Source organism: Colobus angolensis, unplaced genomic scaffold (assembly GCF_000951035.1).
Source record: "Colobus angolensis palliatus isolate OR3802 unplaced genomic scaffold, Cang.pa_1.0 Scaffold251, whole genome shotgun sequence".
NCBI classification, from domain to species: domain Eukaryota; kingdom Metazoa; phylum Chordata; class Mammalia; order Primates; family Cercopithecidae; genus Colobus; species Colobus angolensis.
This window is the reverse complement of record NW_012115722.1, coordinates 1121463-1134515: the sequence shown is the minus strand read 5'-3', so window position 1 is coordinate 1134515 and position 13053 is coordinate 1121463. Positions and strand designations below refer to the sequence as shown.

General features: G+C 39.4%; 1 protein-coding gene across 2 annotated transcripts in view; it reads right to left on the bottom strand.

Moving 5' to 3' along the window:
- RPGRIP1L (RPGRIP1-like) overlaps positions 1-13053 on the bottom strand; it is a 99750-nt gene that overhangs the window by 2803 nt on the left and 83894 nt on the right. For both annotated transcript variants that reach the window (XM_011946600.1, XM_011946599.1), the window contains 2 exons: positions 8252-8336; positions 2815-2948 (listed from right to left, as the gene is read on the bottom strand). In XM_011946600.1, the coding sequence (XP_011801990.1) occupies positions 2815-2948; positions 8252-8336 (219 nt within the window). The remainder of the gene's footprint in view (positions 1-2814; positions 2949-8251; positions 8337-13053) is intronic.

Genomic DNA, 13053 nt, shown 5'->3' with positions numbered 1-13053 from the left:
AAAAAAAAAAAAAAAAAAAGAATTTTTAAGCTAGTAAGCAGTAGGTCTAAAGGGAATTTATGATAATCTATACAGTGTTTCAGAATGGCAAACCGCTGTATAGATGTTACATGATCATAGCTTGAATTAGTTATTTATCTTTTTTAGGAAAACATTCCATTTAAAATAGATTTTATGTGGAATTAGAAAAGATTAAAATGGCAGACCCAAGAATCTTAAGGTCTGTGGGTTTGAGTATACATGGGATTTTCTTGGAAGAGGGGCCACTCCTTTCAGAGGTGTCCCAAAGATAGACTTGGGCTCAAGTGATCCCCACACTGTGGCCTCCCCAAGTGTTAGGATTAGAGACCTGGGCCACTGCACCCAGCCCAGAAGGTGGACTATTTGACTGGAGCCAAGGGCATTCTCTGGGCTCAGTGGTGGGAGCCAGATGGGATGCTGATTCAACCCCTGAGACTCCATCCCTTGTGGACAACGATAGTGTCTAGTGACTCAAGGCCAAAAACCTGGACTTTCTAAGTTTGATAACACTTATCACTTATGAGTCTTTATATAGTTTCCTGTTTTTGGTTTGTTTTTTTTTGTTTGTTTTTTTAACAGTGTCTGGCTCTATCACCCAGGCTGAAGTACAGTGGTGTTATCACTTATGAGTCTTTATATAGTTTCCTGTTTTTTGTTTGTTTTTTTTTGTTTGTTTTTTTAACAGTGTCTGGCTCTATCACCCAGGCTGAAGTACAGTGGTGTGATCTCGGATCACTGAAACCTCTGCCTCCAAGGGTCAAGCCAACCACCCACCTTAGCCTCCTGAGTAACTGGGACTACAGTTGGGCGCCATCATGCCCAGCTAACTTTTACATTTTTTTGTAGAGATGGGGTTTCACCATGTTGCCCAGGTTGGTCTTAAAACTCCTGAGCTCAAGCAATCCACCTGCTTTGGTCTCCCAAAGTGTTGGGATTACAGGTGTGAGCTACCACACTGGCTTAGTTTCCAGTTTATAATTCCTTGTGGTTTTCCTTGAACTTTAACGTATGTGTGTGTTTTTTTTAATTCTAAGAAAATTTGTTAGAAAGCCTTACAACTTGATACATAAAGAGGTGCAGAAACTGAGCATTGGTGAAGTCAAAATGGCACGAGTGGTCCCCAGCTCATTCTCTGGAGCTGTCATCTCTGCTTTGGGACTTCTCACTTCTATGCTTGCCACAGAACAAAGCCGTAAAATCCCAACCTCACCTATGCCTAATCTTCTGGCTCTTTCCCAAAACATGGCCACAATAGCTGGCCATGTCAGATCAGTGGGTCATATGTGATCTCACAGAAGAAGATGGGTTGCTAAACAACTGTCCGGAAAAAATACCAAGAATATAAAGTAGAGATAATTGTAGTATTTTTGTCAGACTTTCTTGGTCCTGGTAGTCTTTAATAGGGTTCAGGTTAATATTTCAATCCTCTCATCTTTTTCTCTGTGCCAAAGTTGGGACCAACTGCCATGTGGTTAGAAATGTACAGTTTATAAAGATTTCCCAGAAGAAGTTTCTAATTTGGTTATTTGGTCTACTTTGGTTAATTATTTGGCTTGAGCCTGACTTTTGAGCACTTGACACACACCTAGGACAAGCAGCTTGACAATGAACCAGGGCTGAACTACAGTGTAAGCAGAATGCCTGGCTCTTAAGAGGTGCTCACTTCAGTGTTTGTTGAATGCACAAGTGAATATGTAAACAAGTCGTGCACATTTTTCCAGAGATGGCTCTGCTAACTCAACAAATGGGACTAGGAATCAGCTTTATTTCTCTATTTACTACATAAAGCCTAGGTCATCTCTGATTATGATTTTAAAAAGTCTGATTAATAAAACAATTTAGCATGTTCTAGAAACAGAAGAATAGAGAATAGAAATTAAGCATTGTTGGGAATCACAACTAGTGAGGTAAAAATCCAGGACAGCACATTTGTCAGGAACAGATCAAATGTCATTACTCCTCACAAAATCCTGGTGGGAAGTAAGGGATCAAAACTACTTCCTTGCTGTGACTGTATCACTACATTGCAACACTGAATTAAAGAGAAGCCTTGAGAAAGACACTATCAGGCTCAGAATAACACGCTTAAGGTTAAGTACCTTAGTAGAAATAAGGCTTCCATAAACATTAACAGAATAACATGCTTAAGGTTAAGTCTTAACTGAAATGTGGCTTCCATAAACAACCTTGGAAAAACATCTGGCCAGGCTTAGTGGCTCACACCTGTAGTCCTGGCATTTTGGGAGGCTGAGGTGGGCAGATCACTTGAACCAAGGAGTTCAAGACCAGCCTGGGCAACATGATGAAACCCTGTCTCTATAAAAAATACCAAAAAATTTAGCTGGGCGTGGTGATGCACGCAGGTAGTCCCAGGTACCTAGGAGGCTGAGGTGGGAGAATTGCTTGAGTCTAGGAAGTTGAGGCTGCAGTGAGCCAAGATTGTACTCCAACTCGGGTGACAGAGCACAACTCTGTCTCAGAAAACAAACAAACAAACAAACAATGGCCAACTTTTTCTCATACCTTCACCCAATACTAAAAAATGAATAATTCCTTGTGAAGCTAAATTAATTATTTTACAACTTCTGTTCATTCAAAGGAAAGCAGGTGGGGAAGGCAGGAAAAGGATGTTGGAAGACACCTTAGCTTCAACAAGGCGTCAACTTGAGTTGTAAAGGATTCAAGTAACGTGTGACTCAGCACACTTGGAGCCAGCAAAAAGAAGGTTTCAATAAAGAGTTTGGAGTACAGCAACTGTTGGTTGCACAAACTGAGTAACATTTTCACCCATACCATCGATGTTTTGCTCAATGAGGTCCCTCCCTTCCTGAAACATGTTGGCAAGGTCAATGTGAGCCACGCCAATGTCCTCACACTCCAGGTCCTGCTCATCCTCTGGAGGGTCACTGACCACAGTGAAGCGAATGCTGGTAAGGCAGAGATCAGAGAAAGTCATCACCAAGTGAGAAGAAATCACCACAAGACAAAACTCCCAAATGGGGTGTTATCACTAGGTATAAAATGTTAAAGTTTCCAATTATCCCAATAAAAAGAAAGGTACACTAGGTTAGATAAGTTATTATATGAACTATTAGAATTGTTATAAAACACCCAACCTTCAAATGAACACTAATCCACCTTCTAAGCACTGATTAACATTTATCTCTATAATCTGAGAAAATTACTAGGCAAAGAGAAGAACCAGATGTTCACTCTATTACATACTATCTGATTGTATTTTGACACCTCTACTTTTAAGGCTAAAAGGATGAAGTGAATAAAGACCATGGAAGTTCAATGGTCAGCATTTTCCATAGAAACGTAACATTTCCTATAGAAACACACAACTCTGGAGTTGCTACTAAGGACTTTAACAAAACTGTTATGTATTCTACAAAACGCAGAGATCATGCTCCCAGGGTAACATTTGAATCATGTTAGATAAATGTTGTAACTCTGCCCAACAGTTATATCAAATGTTTGTATTACTTCAGCAATCTTTAACTTACAATCATAGCATCCAAGTTTTATTTTACTTTAAGACATATAATTGTAGGGTTCTGATGGAACTGATTTGAATTAGTGGCTTTTGTGGAGGCCAAATGCACTTGGATTGACCAAATGACAGGAATTTACAGTTAAGTACTCTTTTGATATGTCTTGGCAGCAGAGCTTAAACCATAGATGCTTGTAAACTTTACCATTTTAAACTTTTCAGAGTGTATCCATCCCAAATCAGAAACAAAATAAGAAACATAAAAATCAACATCTCTGAGAAATCATGCCTTGAAAAACACAAATAAAATCCTTTCCACACGCTTATAGGTAAACGTGACAATACATTTAACCAACTTGCTGAAAGTAAGTATTCTACATTGAATTCCTTTACTAAGTCTCTGTTTTTAGCTAGCAACAAGAATTTTTTTTGTTTTTTGTGTTTGTTTTTGAGACAGAGTCTCACTTTGCCACCCAGGTTGGAGTGCAGTGATGCAATCTCGGCTCACTGTAACCTCTGCCTCTTGGGTTCAAGCGATTCTCCTGCCTCAGCCTCCCTAGTAGCTGGGATTACAGGTGCCCACCACCACATCCAGCTAGTTTTTGTATTTTTAGTAGAGATGAAGTTTCACTATATGTTGGCCAGGCTGGTCTCCAACTCCTGATTTCAGGTGATCTGCCCACCTTGGCCTCCCAAAGTAATGGGATTACAGGCGTGAGTCACCGCACCCAGCCTGCAATAAGTTTTTATTAGAAAACAGAAATCCTTTAGGTCAAAATCAAAGTTAATGCCTACTCATAAAATAATTATAAAGAGTACAGATCTTGGCCTTCAATGTAGTACAAAGGAATTTTTATAACATGTATAAGACAGAGGGATTAAGATGGAGTGGTTAAGGGCATCCATTCTGGGCTCAAATTCCTGCTTTCCTACTGCTTAGCTGTGTGACCTTAGACAAATTACTTAACCTCTCTCATCTCAGTTCCTTACCAGTGGAATGGAGATAATTATACCTATCTTACAGGGCTCTTGTGAGGATCAAATGAGATGATACAAGTGAATTGTTGCCTGGAACACAGTAAGCACTGAGTAAATGTTTGCTCTTTTTTTAGTAGTATTTTTAATATAGATAGAGCTGCTTATGCTTCTACATTTCTAAGGGGAAAGAAAAACGTGGCATCGGAAAAGCTTGTTTCAATGGAAATTTTAGTTAGATTCCCAAATTACTTAATTGACTATATCATTCAATTAAGTAAGATGAATGATGATGAAATAAGTTTTCCTAAAATGAATTAGGAAAAGAGGAAGAATTAAAACTGCTTGGAAGAGGAGGAATTAAAAGTAATATATAATGCACATATTATACCACAAGACTTACAGAAAAGACTGAGGCTATGCAGACTGTAATAATAATGTTAAGTGTTATCTTCATACAGTGTCTCGTATCTAAGGATCATGTCTGTATCACTTTACAAATGCAGACAATTACCTCCACTGAATATATGAGAATTCTGTGGCAAAAGAAAGCCTTCTAAATGCCAGAGAAAGAACTAGAAATTTAAAAATGCAGTATTTCTGGCTTTAAATTCTATATAGAGAAAAATAAGATGTCAAAAACAAAATTAAGAAGCCAGAAAGTTAAGCTGAAAAGGGAGGAAAAGTACACTAAAATCATTTAAGAATTAAAACTAATTTTTAAAAAATAACGAAAAGACACACACAGAATCTTACATCTTACTTCCAACACTGCCAAAACAAAAAGGCAAAACTTTGCTCCATGTCTGGAAGAAGCTTACAGTCCAGTCTGAGGACCTGGATCAACACAGGGAGCAGATGTCAAGCACTCAGGTGGAAGGAAACACAGGAAGTGCTACCTGAGCTACTTCTGCCTCCTCTTCCCACCTCTTTCTCCTGCCACTCTACTTCTCAGTGAGACCAGACTTGCTAACCACCTCTGCCTGGTCCTGGAACACATCTCTCTATACTCCTTCATGCCTGGAGTTCCCTCTGCCCGAAACAATATTCTCTAAGCTTTTTGTGACTTGACTGAGTCCTCTCATCCTTCATGAACCAGCTTACGTGTCACCTCCTCAGATTCAATGCTGAGGATTCACTGAATTTGATTCAGCTTTCACTGTTATTTTCTATTTTGGCATTTAACTTGTTTGGTTTTCTCTTAGTCTTACTGCAAACGTAATTAGTTTATCTGTCTGTTCATTATCATAGTCTGTCTTCCGCAGGGGTGGATCTATTCAACAGAACGCTGTTAACAAGAAAAAACTGAAACCAAAAAGGGACCTTAAGTCAGTGTTAAACTATGACTTCAAATAAATACTGTTTGAAGGCACATTTCAATATATTACCTCCCTTTTAAAGTGACACGTCAAACTTCTCCAACCGTCGCTTTGTAGGTTATCACCAATATTCAACAGGATTGCTGTCTGAGAAAGTGAATTCTCATAAACTAGGAGCTACTTTAAATAATGTGACCTCTGAGTATTTAAAAAAGGTGAGAACGTTTGCTGGAATAACAATTGGCTTTTGGCTGTGGAAAAACTACATGTAAATGCCTATTTCCCTTAGGAAAATGATACTGTTGAGGGAGAGCAGTAAATGGGGCCATCCTCTCCCACGGTGGTTCGAGGAGTGCATGGCCAGCACTCAAATACTCATCCATGGTTGGAAGCCCTGAGCCAGTTATTTGGCACCTGCAACACCTCTCTATCTTTCTAAAAAATGACACGAACATTTGTTTCTTTGGCGGGTGTTGACAGAAACAACCGAGAGTGGGAGTCATTACAGTTACTGTGGACTTTTCTCTTTGAGACAGGGTCTTGCTCTGTCACCCAGGCTGGAGTACTGTGGCGCAACCATTGCTCACTGCAAGCTCGAACTCCTGGGCTCAAGCGGTCCTTCCTGCTCAACCTTCACAGTAGCTGGGACTACAGGTGCATGCCACTATGCCTGGCTAATTTTTAAAAATTATTTTTAGTAGAGATAGGGGGTCTCACTATGTTGCCCAGGCCAGTCTCTAACTTCTGGGTGCCAGGGATCCTTTTGCCTTGGCTTCCCAAAGTGCTAGGATTAGAGGTATGAGCCACTGCACCTGGCCTTTTTAAATTTCTTAATCTATTCTGGTACAAATAAGTGGGTCCTCTGAGGAAAGGCAGGTCTAACATGAAAGCAGAACTTGCTTTTAAATTTTTAAAATAAACACTTTTGGGGTAAAAAAAAACTGTCTCCCAATATGTTACAATATGATCTCACATTTCAGAAACAAAGCGAACACAGAGGCAGACAAATAAGACTGAATAGGCTACTGAATCGCAGCCCAGACTTGTCCATGGGAACTGAGCTCCATCCTAGACAGCCATGGTGCAGCTCGCTGACCGTAGGGAAGCAGATGCCATGGCCACTACTGTTTATTCCCTCGTCGCTCATGACCTGGGGTGACCCTGGGGGACTGGTGGTTTTGAAGGGGGCTGAAGCTGAAGCAAGTCAAACTGGAGTGATTACCATCCTGGAAAAAGTAGAGCCTCAGGCTTAACAGGATTTTACCTTTCCTTCAGAAATAAAAATGGAGATCCAAAGAAATGATATATTTCAGGAGCTAGTGAAAGAATAGTGATAAAGCTATATTATCAGATCCCAAGAGCTAAGAATTCCAGTCACTCTTCTTCAAACAGAAGATAAAATGCTAGTTTGGAAGCTCTTTTGAAAAACATATCTTTAACTTTATGGCCCTCTGGAAAGGAAAGAACTTGAGTCTCCTAAGGCAGCAGAGTCAGTGCTGTTTTTGAGGCAGTGATAGGCTATGTCATCAGTAGGTCATAAGGCAAGGAGAAGTGGGCAATGGAGACAGAAAAGGTGTACTCAGGCCGAGGGAGGAGGGCCAGCAAGGGGCACTGGAGAAACCAGCTTGTGGTTAACAAGCAGCACAGGGGTAACTCCTCAAACTCTGCGGCAGAAGCTCATACAGAAGCACTAACTTTTTAAGATCAGTTTTTTTTTCTTCTGAAAATTATATACATGTATTGTCTCTACTGAACCAGAATTGCAAGGTATCCTATTTAAATTAGAAAAAAATGCCTTCAAAAAATAATAATGAAATGATCGCTTATTAAACAGTGATAGTAAGATACAAATTAGTCTGAAAGGCTGATGAGCCATTACAAACAATAATATTAATGTCACTACTCACAATGATTGCAATTAACACTCACTGTGCACTATGTGTCAGGTACTATACTATCTGTGTTACATATATATCTCATTTAATCCTCACACCAACCCTCTATGGTGTATCATCTCCATTTTAACGTTGAAGAGAGAGAGGTGCAAGAAGGTTAGGTAACTTGTCTGAGGTCAGTCAGCTAGAAAGCAGTAAGACAAGAATTTACACCCAAGGCATGTGACTCCAGAGTGTACCCACCTTTCAACCTGTTAGTCTTTACAACTACAGGAGTGGCAACAGGATACTTTATACACGTTTCCCAGGCTTTGGTGTTCAAAGTCCTATAGGATCGTTACCATTACTTTGTATAGTAGGAAGGGCCATTACATTTCTAGGAAGAAAGTGATCTACAGAGATCCCGTACTCATTTAAGGACACAGAGTGAGTCACAGAACCCCAGTGTTCTGCTTCCTTATCTTGTGCCTTTTATTTTAACCACATCCTGCTACAGAGATCTACTTTATGTAAATCATTAGATAATTTGGACTGCCAAAATGTACCTTCTATTAGGCATCTCTTGTTTTTGTAGTATAGCTTTTAAGATGTCTCTCTTTGCTTGGTTGTTTTCTTTATCCACGTAGATCACTATACCAAAAGAAAAAAAGGAAGTCACTCAGGAATAGGCTACATTAGTCCCACTCTGTATTTTTAAAAATACCTGTTTTTAAAGACACAAGTCATGCCACCTCACTTGTATGCCTGGGAAAAGAAAACAGCTCCAGAAACCAGAATCAAATCTGAACAGTCATGTGATCTAATGTCATGTCACTGGCAGGTTTATGTGCACACTGTCAGAAAAGATACAAGCAACATCTAAGAGTGCCACATCACTGTCACTGCCTGTTAATGGCACTGGCAGTCATGACAGTAAAAGCCAACGGTCTTTATTGCTTTGTATTTGAGGGATTTACTGCATTTTCTTTCACCCAAGAAGCAAGTGATAATGATAATGTATGGCAGAGTGCTTGTCCTTCCTGACAGCCTCAGTAATTTAATCCTTCTCTCCTGCCACAACATGCAATAAAAGAGGCGTCTAGTGTATTGGGTTGAGGAAATCCACAGGCTGACGCCTGCTGGTTAGGGGTATGGGAGAGAAAGGTGCAGGGAGAGAAAGGCTTTTTAGGGTGTGAGGTTTTTGGTTTTAAAGGCACATGCTGGCTTCGAGGAATGTGGCCAGACTTCACTTGGCTGAAGCATGAGATTAGATAACTGACCTCAAGTCTCAACAGAAAGAAGATGGTAAACTCTTGACATTGTAAGTAAGTGTCTGCACTTTGGGAAAATGGCATCTCAATGTGCGAACACTACAATTTTCCTCCTGATTATTTTTTCTCAGTTTGGCAGCCTTTCAGCCATGCATTAGCTTCTGAAGGCATTTCTTTTTCATATGCCATTTTGGATGTAAAGGCTCCCCTGTGACCAGATCTCAACTTAGAGATTATCCCTGGTCAAAAGCACACAAAGGGTGAAAGATATCATGATAATTCTAAAGCCATTTCTCCTTAGGCTGTGCCAGGAACAAACATCTTTTATGTTGAAAATGTTTCCCTGAACAATTTTAGTTCAATTCCAAATTATGATGCTATCAACTCATTTGTTTGGCTCAGTTGAGCAAATATTAACTGAGGGCCAAAGGCACTGAGTAGGCACATAGTGGGAGAGACATAAAGGTACAGGTATAGGGGTGGGTTAGTGGTTTCAGAGAAGAATCATCCAAGACATAATAACCAAGTTAATAATCAACTCTGGATAGCCAAAGTCAAACACGAGCTCCTAGCTTACTGCTCTTTGTATGATATCATATTAGTAAATGTGGCTAGTTATATAGATTACTGAAGTTTATAGAAATCAATACAGATTCAAAGGTTCAGAGTATTTTGTTTTATTTCTCAATGCCAAAAAGTCATGCTAACAGATCACTGGAAGATAGTATTTTGTTTTTTAGAAGCTGCTAGTTACACAATGCTAAAGGGGAACTTTTTTTCCAAATGGGATTTTTTTTTTTTTGGCTGTTAATTACCAATTCAAGATATGGTACACCATATTGTTTTTGACTTCAGAGTTGTAAAGCTTTTATGTCATACTGGCTTCCATTGTTTGAAGACAAGGGTAATCTCAGTGGTTAAAAAAAAAAAGACTGAATTTCAAATGCCAGCATTCAAATAAAGGGTCTTCCAATTAAACCTAGAACAGATTTGATAAATTTCAATGGCTTAAAACTTTTTTTATTGTGGCAAAATATGCATAACATAAAATTTACCATCTTAAATTAACAATTAAGTAGGCCGGGCGCGGTGGCTCAAGCCTGTAATCCCAGCACTTTGGGAGGCCGAGACGGGCAGATCACGAGGTCAGGAGATCGAGACCATCCTGGCTAACACGGTGAAACCCCATCTCTACTAAAAAAAAATACAATAAACTAGCCGGGCAAGGTGGCAGGCGCCTGTAGTCCCAGCTACTCGGGAGGTTGAGGCAGGAGAATGGCGTGAACCCGGGAGCGGAGCTTGCAGTGAGCTGAGATCCGGCCACTGCACTCCAGCCTGGGCGACAGAGCCAGACTCCGTCTCAAAAAAAAAAACAATTAAGTATTCAGTTTAGTGGCATTAAGTACCTACACATTGTGATACAACCGTCACCATTATCCATTTCCAGAACTTCTTCATCTTCCCAAACCAAAACTCTACACTCATTAATCAATAATTTTCCATTCTTCCCTCCTCCCAGCCCGTGGTAACCACTTTGCGTCTGTATGAATCTGACTACCCGAGGTATGTCATGTAAGTGGAATCATACAGTATTTGTCCTTTTGTGTCCGGTTTATTTCATTTAGCTTTGGTGTTCTCAAGGTTCATACATCTTGTAGCATACGTCAAATTTCATTTCTTCTTAAGGCTGTATAATATTTCATCATATGTATATACCACATTTTGTTTATCCACTTATCCTGTGACAGACATCTGGATTGTTTCTACCTTTGACTATTATGGATAATGCTGCTCTAAACATGGGCATACAAGTATCTGAGTTCTTGATTTCAATTCTTTTTGGTATATACCCAGAAGTGAAATTGCTAGACCATATGGGTCATTCTAAATTTACTTTTTTTTTTTCCTTAGAGATGGAGGTCTTGCTCTGTTACCCAGGCTGGAGTGCAGTGGTGTGATCATAGCTCACTGCAGCCTCGAACTCCTGGGCTCAACTGATCCTCCCACCTTAGCTCTTAGCCTCCCCACGGTAGCTGGGACTACAGGTGCACACCACCATGCCCACCTAATTTTTATTTTTTGTAGAGATGGAGTCTCCCTATGTTGCCCAGGCTGATCTTGAACTCCTGGCCTCAAGTGATCTTACAGTCTTGGCTTCCCAAAGTGCTGGAATTACAGGTCTAAGCCACCATGACTGGCCTAATTTTTCTTTTCAAAACATTCTTACCATTGAAATTGGTTTTAAGTGGTGTTGTTGGGGATTCCCTATGCTTCTGCTTTATCCGGTTGGCCAGCATACTATATTTCCTATTCTCTTAATAAAGATAAAAATAACTGCCACTATTTACTGGGTAATATTTATGTGCTAGGTACTACACTCAATACTTTTACTGTCATCATGTAGGTTAAGAACCTGACCCACATTTTACAGATGATTAAATGGATCCAGAGAAGGTTAGGAGTTTGTCCAAGACCACCTAGTTAGAATGCGGCAGAGCCAGAATTTGAATCCAGCAATATCAGCCTCAAGAGTCTGCTCTCTTAACCTCCATGCTACATAGCCTCTCCTTCTTCCATGTGCAGCCAAAGTTTTCCTGTTTAAGCTCTAGTCATTTTGTTAACACAAGGCTAGAGGGTGAGAATGTTTCATAACAGTATCAAGGGAAGTCACCTCATTTTCTTTTGTTTCATAAAGGAATGTTGCTTAGATATACCTTGTCTAGGTATGTCAAATCATATTTCTTGGCAGAAAACTTTCAAAATATTCTTTTTGAAAATACTCCAGCTACTTAACAATAAGCTTAGTTCTCCAAAAGTGTACCAAGTTGGAACTATGGCTCTCCTGCTTCCACAAATGAGGCCTAGAATGGGCATCTTTATCTAGCCCAACGGTTCTCAGTCTTCATTGTGTATTACAACCCCTTAAAGGGCTTGTTAAAATGCAGATTATTGAGTTGTATTCCCAGAGTTTCTGGTTCAGTAGGTCTGGATGAGGGCCTGAGAATTTGCAATTCTAACACGTTTCTAGCTTCTGTTGCTGCTGGTGGTGAGGGTTCTACACATTGAGAACCATTGTTTGGCCCAATATTCATTTGCCAAATTTTTAAATGGGATCAGGAGATAGTGAACACTTTCGGGTTGAATACTGTGGGAAAGAGGAACACTTTGGCCACCTCTGATATGTCATGATATCCTATGACTAACCATGGTTCATCTGGTATACTAAAATCCTAGAGGGTTAAAAAAACTTACAATTTCAAAACCCGAAATACATCCTATAAAAAGTAACTCTGGTGATTATTAAAAGTATCAGAACTCTCCAAAAGTTAAGGTATTTACCTTTCATTCCCCTCAGAAATCATATTTGTTTAGGACTTGTATGATTTTGACATAAACTTACTGAAAGCATATGTCTCAAAAAGGATACAAACTAGTAGTCCAAATACTTTAGTTGATCTTCAGTCATCTACCATTAAAAACATATCCTTTACTTCTGCAAGCTGGATAAATCCCTATATTCTGTTATCAATGTCATATGGCAGAAGAAATGCAGATGGCTTAATTATAAGGAGTTGATAACCTTGAATCTCAGATAATGTTTGTATTAAAGAGTTATCATCCCTATCATCCTTATCTTTGTCAAATTTCTGCTCCTATTAGTCATAAAATCTGATGTTTTACATCATCTTCATCTTTTGAATTAAACTTCAATTGTTCCAAAAGACAGACTGTTCCAAAAGACAGACTGTTCAGAGGCTAAAGGTCCAGACTGGTATAAGTCTCATAAAAACTTTGGATGATTTCATTAATCTTTTTCTTCCCACTGTCAATTCCATTGTAGGCTTTATTCGGCCCAGACAACATTCTTCAGACCTACCATTAATCTTATTTTTTCCCAAACTATTTTCTTGCCTTTTCAGCATTCTCTGAGCAAAATTTTCAGGCCCAATAAAATACAAATGTTTTGTTCTTGATACCACTATCTGGCAAGTAAATTCAATTTTAGTTTTTCAGTGTTGGTATTCCTAAAATATATATATATGTGTGTGTGTGTGTGTGTGTGTGTGTATATATATATGTGTGTGTGTATATATATA